We start from the raw sequence: 12,970 nt of genomic DNA on the forward strand, positions 1-12,970 counted from the left end.
AGAGAGAGAGAGAGAGAGAGACAGAGAGTCTTGGAAGTCACATGACAGAGCAAGGTGTAGATTGCCTTTCCCCCAGCTCTGTTTCCTACCTTCATTCTCTTAATCCCCAGAGGACCAAGGATCCTTCTGGAAAGAGGCTCTGAGTTTACATCTTGCAGAGAGTGGGAGATTCTATTTTTCCGGAGGTCTTAGAAACCACTACCTACTGTTACATAGTATACGTTGTCATTTTATTTGATCGTGTGTGAGCAGAGCTTCTGGAACTTTCTCCACCTATATCTCCTTCTCACTGAGAAATGTTCATGCAACTGGGGTATGCAGATGTAACCATTCCGATACTATTGCTAAGTCATAGTGAAGTTATTTTAGAGTAATTATATATGCATACACATGATGCCACTATTTATTAAAGATGAAGGCAGGCATGTGTATTAATGAGACGGGTGTGCTTACTTATTTTCACGCAAATAACTAAGTCTCGACCGAACACTTGATATTGGACACTGCAGAGTGTGTGGGGGAGTCTGCGCAGTTTCTTAGAACCCATCAATACTTTGGCTTTTGGATTGTCAGTGCTGAGAACGCTACTTTGCATGAGAACAGAGTACAAGTCGGTAGAAACATGTTGAGCACCATTTCAGAAAGTCAGAATTTGTTACCTTTAAAAATAAAATAAAAATTCAAGACAACTCAGTCCTCCTCCTCCTCCTTCTCCTCTTCCTCCTTCTTCTCCTCCTTTTCCTTCTCCTTCTCCTCCTTTTCCTTCCTTCTCCCTCCTCCCTCCCCCCTCCTCCTCTTCTGTTGTGTGTTTAGCAAGTCTTCTATCACAATGGATCCACAGCTGATCTGACATGTGAGAGGAAGCATGGGGAGTCTCTCGTTTTCTGCCTCGGTGGTTCTCTAAGCACAGAAAACCTGCTACGCACAGCGAGACGCTGCCGTTCCGACACAGTGGTCTCTGCGCACTAAGGGGATGAGCAGCGATCAAATGCTGTTGGTGTGCAGCACACTCAGGGATAAAGTGCACTCATGTGTTCAGACCGAGGCTGCAGTGATGTCACAGGAGGCGACACTCCTGGGCTTTGTCAGGAACACCTCAGAGTCTTACATGTTTGATTTGAAATTAATTTTTGACTGTTGCGCATTCAGAAATGTTTACTCTCCCCGCCAACTTTCCAGATTCTATGTTCAGTTATGTACGATTCATGGCTAAGGAGCCAGGGGTACGGGGTTCCTTGTGTGGCTGCTTCATGGCGATTGTGATGCGTTTCTGACTGGTGGGTTTTCAGGGTGTCGAGAATCCAGTGCTCTTGCCAGCAGAACTGTAAAACAATATCCTTGGTCACAGTTACTTCTCAAAAGATGGATGCCAGAGGACGAGTTTCTAAACATGGAATTGTTGGGTCAAAGCATCCATGTGGTTAAAATGGTGGGTACCACCACAAAGAAGAGCTGACATCCCTGGAACCACCACAGAAGAGTACCCAGGACTACCTGTTTGCCTACTTTCACCCACACTGTGAAAAAAAAAAAAGGGTGATATCTTAGCTCACTTTTGTGGCGCTGTAACAAGATGCCAGATGCCAGGCACTTTATAAAGGAAATAGACGTGTTTGGCTTATGAGCCTGGCAGATGGGAGGTCCAGACAGCCTGTCGCTCTGTAACATGGTGAGGGAGGAGAGAGGATGACTGCTTATAGAGGGACCAAGCATGAGGAGTTCTAGCTTCTTAACCACCCACTTCCAAGGGAACTAGGTTGGACTTTTGAGGACTACGGTAATCCCTTCTAAGGGTGGTGCGACCATGTCTGATCCTCTTCCATCTGGGTATCACCTTCCACCTCCCAGTCTTCCCCGCTGCAGGCCAAGTTCACTGCGACCATCTCAGAAGGAAGGGCTGGATCTCATTGTGGTGCAAACAGTCTTTACGATACAGTTGGCCGGGGGTTATCGCGCGGTGCGGTATCGGGGCTTCTTCCCCCTGCTTCCCCGGGGCAGCGCCTCTGAGATGTGCCCTTGTGCTCTCTGTCTCCGCAGAGCAAGCTGGTGAAATACTTCAGCCGACAACTGTCCTGCAAGAAGAAGGTGGCCCTGCAGGAACGCAATGCTGAACTGGATGGCTTCCCCCAACTCCGCCACTGGTTCCGGATTGTGGATGTGCGCAAGGAAGTTCTGGAGGTGACTGTGCTGGCCTTGCCCCCCTCCCCCGACTCTTACTGGCCAGGGACCACATTCTCTGCTGCTTCCTAGATGACAAGGTTTGGGATATGCCCAGCACAGACCCTGGCACAGACAGTAGGTCTTCCGTAGGTGCTGGATGAAAGCTCACAGGATCTCAGATATATCTGAGAAAGGCTGTTAAGGGCAGGGTTCTAGAGTCAGGACTGTTCAGCTCTGCCACTTAAAAGGAGTTGCTCTAAGCCACCACATAGACCAGTGGTTGTTCACTGACTTTTTGCTAAGTGTTTGTGCTGTCTGATCGAGCAGCCATGGGCACACATGGCTCCTGAGCTCACGGAGCACAAGGATTGGAATTCGTACATGAGACCAAGGGTCTGATTGTGAACTGTATCTAATGTAAGTTACTGTGAACAGTGCTATCAGATTGGATCTCAGAGACCCAGGATAATGGATAAGACCTATGTTCAGCCCTTAGAACTGACATACAAGAGCTGGGTGTGAGGGCATGCACTTGTGTAGGGCTGGGGAGGCAGAGACAGGTGGGTCCTTGGTACTCACTCACCAGCTAGTGTAGCACACACACACACATACACATACACACACATACATACACATGCACACACACAGTACATACACAGACACACACAGACATACAGACATACACATACAAGCACACATAGACACATATAAACACATACCCACACATACATAGATACATACACATATACACATACATACACACATATAAACACATGCACACACATACATACACACACATAGACACATATACTCACATGCACACACATACATATACACATAGACACACATGCATAGATACATATACACACATGCACACACATATATACAAACACACACGGACACACATGCACACACATATACACACACAGACACACATGCATAGATACATATACGCACATACACACACATACATACAAACACACAGAGACACACACACATACATACATACACACATACACACACATAGACACATACACACATGCACACACATACATATACACACATACATACACACAGTCACGGACACACAGACACACATACATACACACATGCACACACACGTAGACACATATACACACATGCACACACATACATACACACACAGACACAGACACACAGTCACGCACACACACACATACACACATGCATACACACGTAGACACATATACACACATGCACACACATACATATACACACATACATACACTCACAGACACAGAGACACACAGTCATGCACACACAGATGCACACACATGCGCACCAGCACTGTGTGAATCTCTGGACCCCTAGTTTCACTCCTAGGATGGCCAGAGTGCCTGGGGCAGTGTGTTCTTATGATTTCTTTGGAAAGAATCGGAAAGGCAGGTTTTAGTTTTCTTTCCAATCAATTGCTGTGAGGAAAGCAAATTTGGGGGTCAGGGTTGATTGACTTATGATTCCAGGTCACACCCCATCACCGCCGGAAGTCAGGGACTCAGGAAATGAAGCAGCCAGTCACACCCACTGTCTAGCAGAGATAGAATGAATGCATTCAAGATAGAGTTCAGTTCACTTTCTCCCTTTTTTATAGTCTGGGATCTTAAGGCTAGGGGTAGTGCCACCCATAGTGGGTGGGGATTCCCACCTTAATTAACATAACCAGGACACCCCCCCTCCCCCAACTTGACCACCGGCCAAACTGAGCTAAACAATCCTTGATTGAGACTCTGTTCCTACGTGACTCTAGATTGTCACAATGGTACATCTTAATTGCACCGCTGGGGGCACTTCTTAAAGGCTTTTTTTTTTTTTTAAAAATCTATCTTTCTATCTTTCTCAAGGGCGCCTTGTAGGGCAGGTAAGGTCGAGATACGTCTTCTAGAAAGGGGTTGAAAAGTGTGGTCTTCAAACTATCTGTTGGCCAGACAGTTTGACTGCTGAGATCTGATCCTCAAAATGTTATTTTGACCCAATGTCTTAAAACTTCTTTTCTAAAGACTCAAGAGCTCTGGTACTTTCTAAAGACTCAAAGCTACAAATATTGATTATATAGAAGAGAATCCTTTTATGGTGTGATGAGCCACAGTTGGCAGCCCCTTTGGTCTCCGAGGCTCCCCTCTTTGAAGCTCATAGTCTCCAGGCAAGGGACTCTAAGACCTTCCCTTCACCTGTCTGTGAGGTGTGAAGGCTCCCTGCCTGCAGTTCACATGCTTGCCCACCAGAGGGTGCTCTCGTGTGGGAACTAGGGCAACAGCTGTGAGGCTTGTCCTGGGATCAAATGCTGCTTCCGTTACTCTCTTGCTGTGTGACTTGGGCTAAGGGTTTAACTTATCTGAGCTTTGGCATCCCGGTCTGCAGGCATTGATAACCGTTTTTGCTGAGGATACAGTTCAGTGGTAGAGTCCTGGCATGTGTGATCCAGTTCTCCAATAAAGCACAAATATGCACACATACACACATGTACACATACACTCACAAAGTACACATATCACACACATTCACAATACACATGTATTCTTATCCACACACATCTATATATACCTCTGGACAGCCCCTCCCCCATCCACATGTATACATACATGTACAATCTTACATAACCCCCCACGCATACACATATACGCACCCTGCATACATGTACTGATGCACATACATGTGCACACATACCTTTACTTTCACATGATCTCATAGCACTATAAGGAAGTCTGTGTTGAGTATTGGATACATTGTCCCAGCTGGGATTATTTTACCAAAACATGCACAAATTTCCTTTCTTTGGCCCAGGTTGTATTGGCTTTCTTCACCTTTTAGCCATAAATGTGTGAACCTAAGCATTAGGATGATCTGACCACACACACACACACACACACACACACACACTTCAGACTAATCTGACCCCCCCCCACACTTTAGGGTAATTTGACCACACACACACACACACACATACACACACTTTAGGGTAATCTGACAACACACACACACACCCTCAACTCCCCTTTTAGGGTAACTGACACCACACACACACACACACACACACACATACACACACACACTCAGGGTATGACCACACACACACTTCAGGGTAAGCTGACCACACACACACACACACACACACACACACACACTCAGGGTATGACCACACACACACTTCAGGGTAAGCTGACCACACACACACACACACACACACACTCAGGGTATGACCACACACACACACTTCAGAGTAATATGACCACACACATATACACACACACTTCAGGGTAAACTAACCACACATACACACACACACACACACACAAACACACACTTCAGGGTAAGCTGACCACACACACACACACACACACACACCACACACTACTCAGGGTATGACCACACACAAAAACATAACACACTTCAGGGTAAGCTGACCACACACACAGAGACACATACTTCAGGGTAAGCTAACTACAAATACACACATACACACACACTTCAGGGTAAGCTGACACCCCCCCCCCACACTCATGGTATGACCACACACACACACACACACACACACACACACACACACACACACACTTTGAAATCATAGCATTAAAATGTACAGTCAAGTCCAGCAGCACGAAGAAGGCTTTAGACTGTACATCTGTCCTACTGGTCGCCAACTGTCAACTCCACAGTCTAAAGTCACCTGAGAAAAGTCAGAATTGAATCAGGATAAATTAGTCTTTATCAGGATAGGCTGTGGCCACATCTGAGAGTGGTGTCTTGATTGCTAAATGATGCAGGCGAGCCCAGCCCACTGTGGGCGGTGCCATCCCTAGGCAGACAGGCCTGGGCCTGAGCCTGGGCTGTCCCACACCAGAAATGAGGCAGCACCCTCAGTGGAGGACAGTGACCTGGAAGTGGAAGACTCCTAAACCCTCCCTCCCAAGCTGCTATTGGTCAGGGTATTTTGTGAGAGCATTTGGGATCAAACTGGAACAGCCTTGTTCTAAACGTTCATCCTGCACCCCCTGCCCGGGCGTACGGAGTCCAGCTGAAGGAGGTGTACCTACACTGTGTTCCTACTTGTCTCTAGGTGACCAGTTGCTACCTCCTGTCCTTGTCCTGACTTCACAGTTACTTTGGGGGTGTTGGATTTGCCCTGTAGCTTGTGTGTGTGTGTGTGTGTGTGTGTGTGTGTGTGTGTGTGTGAAAAATGGAATTTATGAAATTTATAGACTCTGATTTCCGTGAAATCTGTATGTTATTGTGTTGCGGACCCCCGAACTCTGACCAGCAGAGACGGGGAAGAACGACACAAATGCCAAGGCAGGTTCCAAACAGATTTCTTCTTTATCTCCCCGAACAGCTTTTTTCTCACTCTCACAGCTCCAACCAAACCCAACCGGACCCTTCAACTGCTTGCTCCCAACTGAACTGTTTACAGCCTTTCCCCACAGCATTCTCCTCCCTCCCTCCGGGGCGCATCCTGTTGTTCTCAGTCCTCTGAGCTCCTTCACAAACAGCATTTCCCCCCCTGCCCGGGGTGCATCCTGTTTTCAGTCCTCTGACCTGATCCCTTCCCCGGCTCCTGGATCTGGTCAGAGTTCCGCACAAGCTCAGCAGGCTCAGGTTCTTGCAGCTAGGGAGCACGGGGCTTACCCGCTCCCCACATAGAGTTCAGGCTCAGGCTCTTGACAAACAGGGACCACGGGGCTTGGCACACCTGCTCCCCACATTATTGTAGTACACAGTCATGGCCACAAGAGGGCAGAAGGAGTCCACTATATTGCCTGTGAATCACTACTCATAGATTTACAAGCCGTATTAAATAATAATATACTATGAGTGCATAAGGTCCTTGACTACCATAGATAATATGAATGAAGGCTCTTATATGTATATGTAGAGACACTTGAAGGCGAGTAAAAAAATCAAAGCTTGAGGAACTCGTTGGCAGTCAGTGTTGCAGACTCATTTAAGACCTTGCTTAAGGAGGGGACTGTTTGGAATCCTGCTTCTGTCCCTAGCTCCTTTGTTTACAGAGGTCCTTTTCCTTGTTCTATACTATTCCTCAGCTCATGGTGGTCAGCAATTTTCAAGATTCATTTCCAGCCTCAAGCTACGCATGGGTGGTCTTCCTCCTCCTCCTCCTCCTCCTCCTTCTTCTTTAGATTTATTAATTATTATATGTAAGTACACTGTAGCTGTCTTCAGACACACCAGAAGAGGCCATCAGATCTCATTACAGATGGTTGTGAGCCACCATGTGGGATTTGAACTCAGGACCTTCAGAAGAGCAGTTGGGGCTCTTAACCACTGAGCCATCTCTCCAGCTCATGGCTCTTCTTCTTAGGCTCTTAAAAGCCATATATGATCCCCAGACTCCATAAGTGCATCAGAAGGGAAGCCAAGATCAGAGGCCATCCAATGAGACTCGGGTTTATGTCTAGCTGGCTTGTTCTGAGTTCCCCCTGGCCAAATTCAGCAGCGACATCTACTCCCAGAAGTATGAAACAGGGTCTGTCTCTCCCGGGTTTCGAACCTGGACTGTGAGTGTGGACTGTTGATCGTGTACTGAGCGATCACTTATGCTCTGCACTTCCATTTGATAAGTGAGAAGAACAATGCCCAGAGAAGTTAAATGATTTGGCAAATGGGAGAAGACTCAACCCCAGATTCAGCCAAGTTTTTGCATAGTGGAGCATCGTTCACTGGTTACCAGCAGAGGGCAGTGTGGAGGCTCCCTGCTGCTTCCCTCTGCAGTTCTCCTGAGTGCCACAAGAGGGCGGCGGAGAGCCACCACTCCATTCCCTCGGGCAGGGCGCTTGGGTTCATGTCCAGCTGACTACTGTCTTTGTCCCCTCCTCTAGGAGATCTCCCCTGACCAGCTGAGCTTGGAGGACCTCCTGGAGATGACCGACGAGCAGGTGTGCGAGACCGTGGAGAAGTATGGAGCCAACCGGGAAGAGTGCGCCCGGCTCAACGCCTCACTCTCCTGCCTCAGGAATGTGCACACATCAGGTGAGCAGTCCAGGCATTCGGGATTGTCGGCCCCCCCCCTGCCCCCCAGCTGGTCGGCCACTGTCCTTCCAGCTTCCTGTGCAGGCCAGCGCGGAAGAGAATGGGTTCTGGATGCCAAAGCCAGCTTTAGGGGCGGAGATGTCTGTGAGAGGTGGAAGTGGGCGGGGCTTGGACCCCGCCCTGCAGAGGATGGCTCCACATGGGTCCTGGTGTGGGAATCTTGGCTGTACCAGGGAAGCCAGCATCTTCCCCGCTCAGTCGCTCAGAAGTGGCTTTGTGTGCTGAATATGTTCTGGTTATTTCTATGCACAGACACTATACATTCTTTGTAATAGAAATCAGGTTGAAACTGCCCCAGGGACCAGAAGTTGTTATTTTAGTATACTCTCTCTCGGCACAATCCTTTCAAACCAATGAGTACATACTGCGCGCTCTCTCCCCTTTCCTCTCTCTCTCTCTCCTTTTTCTCTGTCTCTTTCTCTCTCCGTACAAGGGGTCCTAAGTTAAATTCTGTGACCTTTGCTTTATTATTTTACGATCTAAACATGTCATCATTTTTTTTTCCTGGCTCCGTCCAATCGCTTGCTCAAAACTGTGACGCAGGGTTAGAGCTGTGGCTCAGTGAAATGGTAGCAATGCTTGCTTGCCTAGCACACACAAGACTCCGGGTTTGATCCCCAGTACCTCATAAATGGGGTGTGGTGGTGTCATGCCTATAACCCCGGCCGGTACTTGAGAGGTTGAAGCAAGAGGATCTGGAACGCAAGACCATCCTTGGCTACACAGAGCGTTTGAAGCCAAAGTGGGATACCGGAGACCCTGTCTCAGAAGGAAACGGAAGGAAACCCATGGTGTGAGCGGATCATTAACTGTAGGTTGTTGAAGCTTGTCTGGGCTCTCCACGAATTGTTACAAATTATCAGCCCTGTCATTTCAATTCTCACCACAAGGTGGCGCCGTCGACCACAGGACCGGCCCAATCTGATGGTTGTTAATTCTTAACTCTGGTTAGTCCATATGCAACCTGCAATTACAATTGACAGAGTGACTGTTAATGTGGCAGGAGGGCGGAGGATCCAGCATTGAACCAGACAGAACAGGTTTCCAGCGCGCAGGCCTGACGACTTCCGCTCCATTTTAAGAACCCACGTTAAGAACAAGACAGTTGCGGTGGCTTAGGTTGGTCCATCTCAGGGCCAGAGAGGCGTGACCGGCTGATACCCAAGGCCTGCTGGTCAGGGAGCCCTGCCCACCCGGCCAGTTCCAGTTAGTGAGAGATGCAGTCTCAAACACAAAACAAAACAAAACAAACCCCACACCGAAAACCTCACAAACAAACAGGTGGCTAGCACGGAAGGGGTTGGCCGAGGTCCACTCTGGTGTCCACACGGACATGCAGACCTGAACATGTATGTGTGCCGCCCTCCAAACTGCACCAAATCCCAGTGTGACCCCAGGACTAGCTTCCTGCCTAGCAATCTGTTTGTCCTTGTGGCTGTGTTTTAACCCTGGCTCCTGCTCTCGACGCTTCCCCTGTCTCCTGTTTTCCTCCAGTCCTTAGAGAAATGCCGTCTTAAGAGAGCGCATCTCTAGGATGTCACAGGAGGAGATGTTCGTGCGGATGGACATTGCCTTCTGGAGAGTTCCCTCTGGATTGCTGCTTTCTTAGCTTCCTCCTCCTCCTCCCCCTCCCCTCCCCCTCCTCCTCTTCTTTTTATTCTTTTCTAAGACAGGGTTTCTCTGTGTAGCCCTGGCTGTCCTGGAACTCACTCTGTAGACCAGGCTGGCCTCGAACTCAGAAATCCGCCTGCTTCCTAAGTGCTGGGATCAAAGGCGTGCGCCATCACTGCCTGGCAACCAGGTGTCTTCTTGTGCACAGTTTTTACCCAGCTGTGCAGGAACAGATCTGATTTACACTCCACCATCACCCCTCCCCCTCATGGATGCACACATACTCATGTGTGGACTATGTTCTGGTACGCAGCAGTATCATGTTTCCCGACACAGGACCCAGCCTGGTGGGCATGGCGGGGAGGTGGGCATTTCAGATTCCTTCCTATTGAATTCTATAGTGTCACCGTTTGTATATGTGTGATGCTGGTGACCACACCCAGGCCGTGCCAGGCAAGTGTTCTACCACTGAGTCACAGCCTCATTGCATTCTGTCCTCTGTACCAAATGCTGGCCATGACCTGATACTCACACAGGACACTTAGGGGTTGTGATTTGTGGCCTGAAAAGATAACAGTCTACGGGTTGCAGTGATCGCTGAGGGTCCAGTGTACTGACTGCTCTTGCACAGGGTCCGGGTTTGCTTCCCAGTACCCACTTGGTGGCTCACAACTGCCCGTAACTCCAGTTCCGGGGGAATCTGATGTTTTCTTCTGGCCTCTACAGATTCCTATACAGATACACATATGTATCATAAACTCTGAGAAAGAAGGGGGTGGGGCATGCATGCATGTGCACATACACAATCCAAAATACACATTTTACACCTTTAGTCCCAGCACTTGAGAGGGCGAAGCAGGTGGATCTCTTGAGTTTGAGGCCAGCCTGGTCTACCCAGAAAGTTTGGAATAACCAGGGCTACCTAGTGAGACTCTGTCTCAAGCCAACTAAACAACAAATCTAATCTTAAAAGGAAAAAACAAAAAAACAAAAAAACCCCACTAGCGATGTCGGTCATGCTGCTAGATCTTCGCCATCTCAGGTCCTTCTGAAGTTCCCATGGCAACAGCGTGCTATTTCCCACTTCTTGTGAGCCAGGACTTGGATTCAGAACACCAGTGGCTATGGCTCCTGCTATTTTGTGAGACTGTCGTGGCACACGGGGTCAAGGTTGGTGCCACTCCACTTGGGGAATGATGACCATCCCTCCGGTTTCCTTGCCACCAGCCCTCCCTTCTGTGGTACCCGCAGGTAGCTATGTCACAACATTGTAGTTTTTTTTTTTTTTTTTGCCTATCACTGGGAACCCTCTGTTATCTTCTCCCAGTGTGTATGTGTGTGTGTGTGTGTGTGTGTGTGTTAATATCTACTACACAGTACTTATTAAGAGTTTAATAAGTGATTTGAATATCCACTTCCCCTTGCCTGGCCCATGACAACTCGGCAGGCACTTGAAGCATGTCTCTCTCCAGGGACTGAAGACACACACATAAGGAGTTAGCCCCGCTTGATCTTGGGTCTCCATTTTCTTTCAAGCCCTAACATACATACTTATAATTAGTTGTACGTTTGTGTAGGTGCATGCATGGCACACGCACATCTGTGTGTATGTGGATGCGTACACCTGTGTGGTGCCCAGCGCTCAGAGGAAGGGGCGGGGTGAGTGTCTCCCTCACTCTCCACCTGTTCCCTTGAGGCAGAGACTTTTGGAACCTGGGACTCGCTAGGCTGGAGCCAGCAGGCCCCAGCCGTCCTTTTGTCTCTGTCCCCCTCAGGGCCAGGGTTCTAGGCATACATGTGCCAGATGACTGGTTTGTTACATGAGAGCCGGGATTTGAACTCCAGATCTCTTAATTCTGTAGAGCACTCTGCCCCTAAAATCTTGAGCCACTAATTCTGCGTCATCCCAGATGGAGTGTGGGCGTCCTGTCTCAGGCTTGCCCCTCTGTCTAGAACTCCCTGTCCCTCCTCATTCACATCCTCAGACCCGAAGCTCCTCCACCCCCAACCCCACCCCAGAGACCCTTTGTGGATCATGACCTTTGACCCACTAGGAACGTCTCACACATCAGGGACTCCAAGAACTGTACTGTAGAGCCCTCCCCACCTCTCCTACTTCCCCTAACCTTTGTAGCCGACTTTCCTGTGGTAGTCAGACAGCTGCTGCCCTGACCAGGTTGAATTAATTGATCCACATTGGAGAAAGTGCCTGGGAGAGCCACATGCTGTGCCGGCCGTACATCTCCACTAGGGGGCAGCACCGAGCCAGCCACCACAGCTCCTTCCTGTTTTTAACACTCTTGTGTCCTCAAAAATTTTTACTACTTCCCTGAAGCTTCTAAACGCCTCGGGTCTGGATGGTCTAATTTTTTTCCCCCTGCCTTCCCGTGTAGCTAAAAAGTCTAGTCTCAAACTAGTAAGTTGCTGCCTTCCCCACCAGACTCCTCCCTCCCAGTGACTGTGAAGCCCCACAGGGTACAATCTGAACCCTCTGCTCTGTCTCCTGCCGGCTGGATCAGCCCAAGTCTGAAACTGAAGATCAATCACTCACTCATTCAACACAGAAGCCTCTCCAAAGCAGGCCAGCTTAACCCCACGGATCTGGGGTGGCTGGAAACCCCAGTATTCCATAACTCCCCGGATAGCGCTGGCTGCTGCCTCACACCTAGGGCTGTTTGCCCTGCCCTGTAGAGATGTGCACTGAGCAGTCCAGAAGGGAGAATGGTTTTGTTCTGTGTGGGTGAGGACAGAGCTGTGGCAGACTCCGCAACAGCAGCAGCAGCAGCAGCAGCAGCAGCACACGGTGCAGGATGGGGGCAGGGATAGAAGGAAGAGTGGAGCAGGCCACAGGGTGGCAGGACCTTTGGGATGAGGGATAGTGGTGACTGTCACATGAACAAGGTGTGCCATCAGCTACTTAGCTGCTTTTTTTCTTTCTAACTTCTAGTTCCTTTAGGATTCTTGTTTGTTTGTTTTTGTTCGTTTTTTTTTTTTTTTTTTTTTTTTTTTTTTTTTTTTTTTTTTTTTGTTTCGTTTTGTTTTTTTTTTTTTTCAAGACAGGGTTTCTCTGTGTAGCCCTGGCTCTCCTGGACCTCACTTTGTAGACCAGGCTGGCCTC

General features: G+C 48.7%; 1 protein-coding gene across 2 annotated transcripts in view; it reads left to right on the forward strand.

Annotated features, from left to right (window-relative positions):
* The window catches only part of Ksr2 (kinase suppressor of ras 2), a 359,141-nt gene that overhangs the window by 83,367 nt on the left and 262,804 nt on the right, over positions 1 to 12,970 (forward strand). For both annotated transcript variants that reach the window (XM_029533454.1, XM_029533455.1), the window contains exons 2-3: positions 2,038 to 2,178; positions 8,031 to 8,181. In XM_029533454.1, coding sequence (XP_029389314.1) covers positions 2,038 to 2,178; positions 8,031 to 8,181 — 292 coding nt within the window. The remainder of the gene's footprint in view (positions 1 to 2,037; positions 2,179 to 8,030; positions 8,182 to 12,970) is intronic.

The sequence above is a fragment of the Mus pahari genome, chromosome 23 (genome assembly GCF_900095145.1).
Source record: "Mus pahari chromosome 23, PAHARI_EIJ_v1.1, whole genome shotgun sequence".
Taxonomy (NCBI): domain Eukaryota; kingdom Metazoa; phylum Chordata; class Mammalia; order Rodentia; family Muridae; genus Mus; species Mus pahari.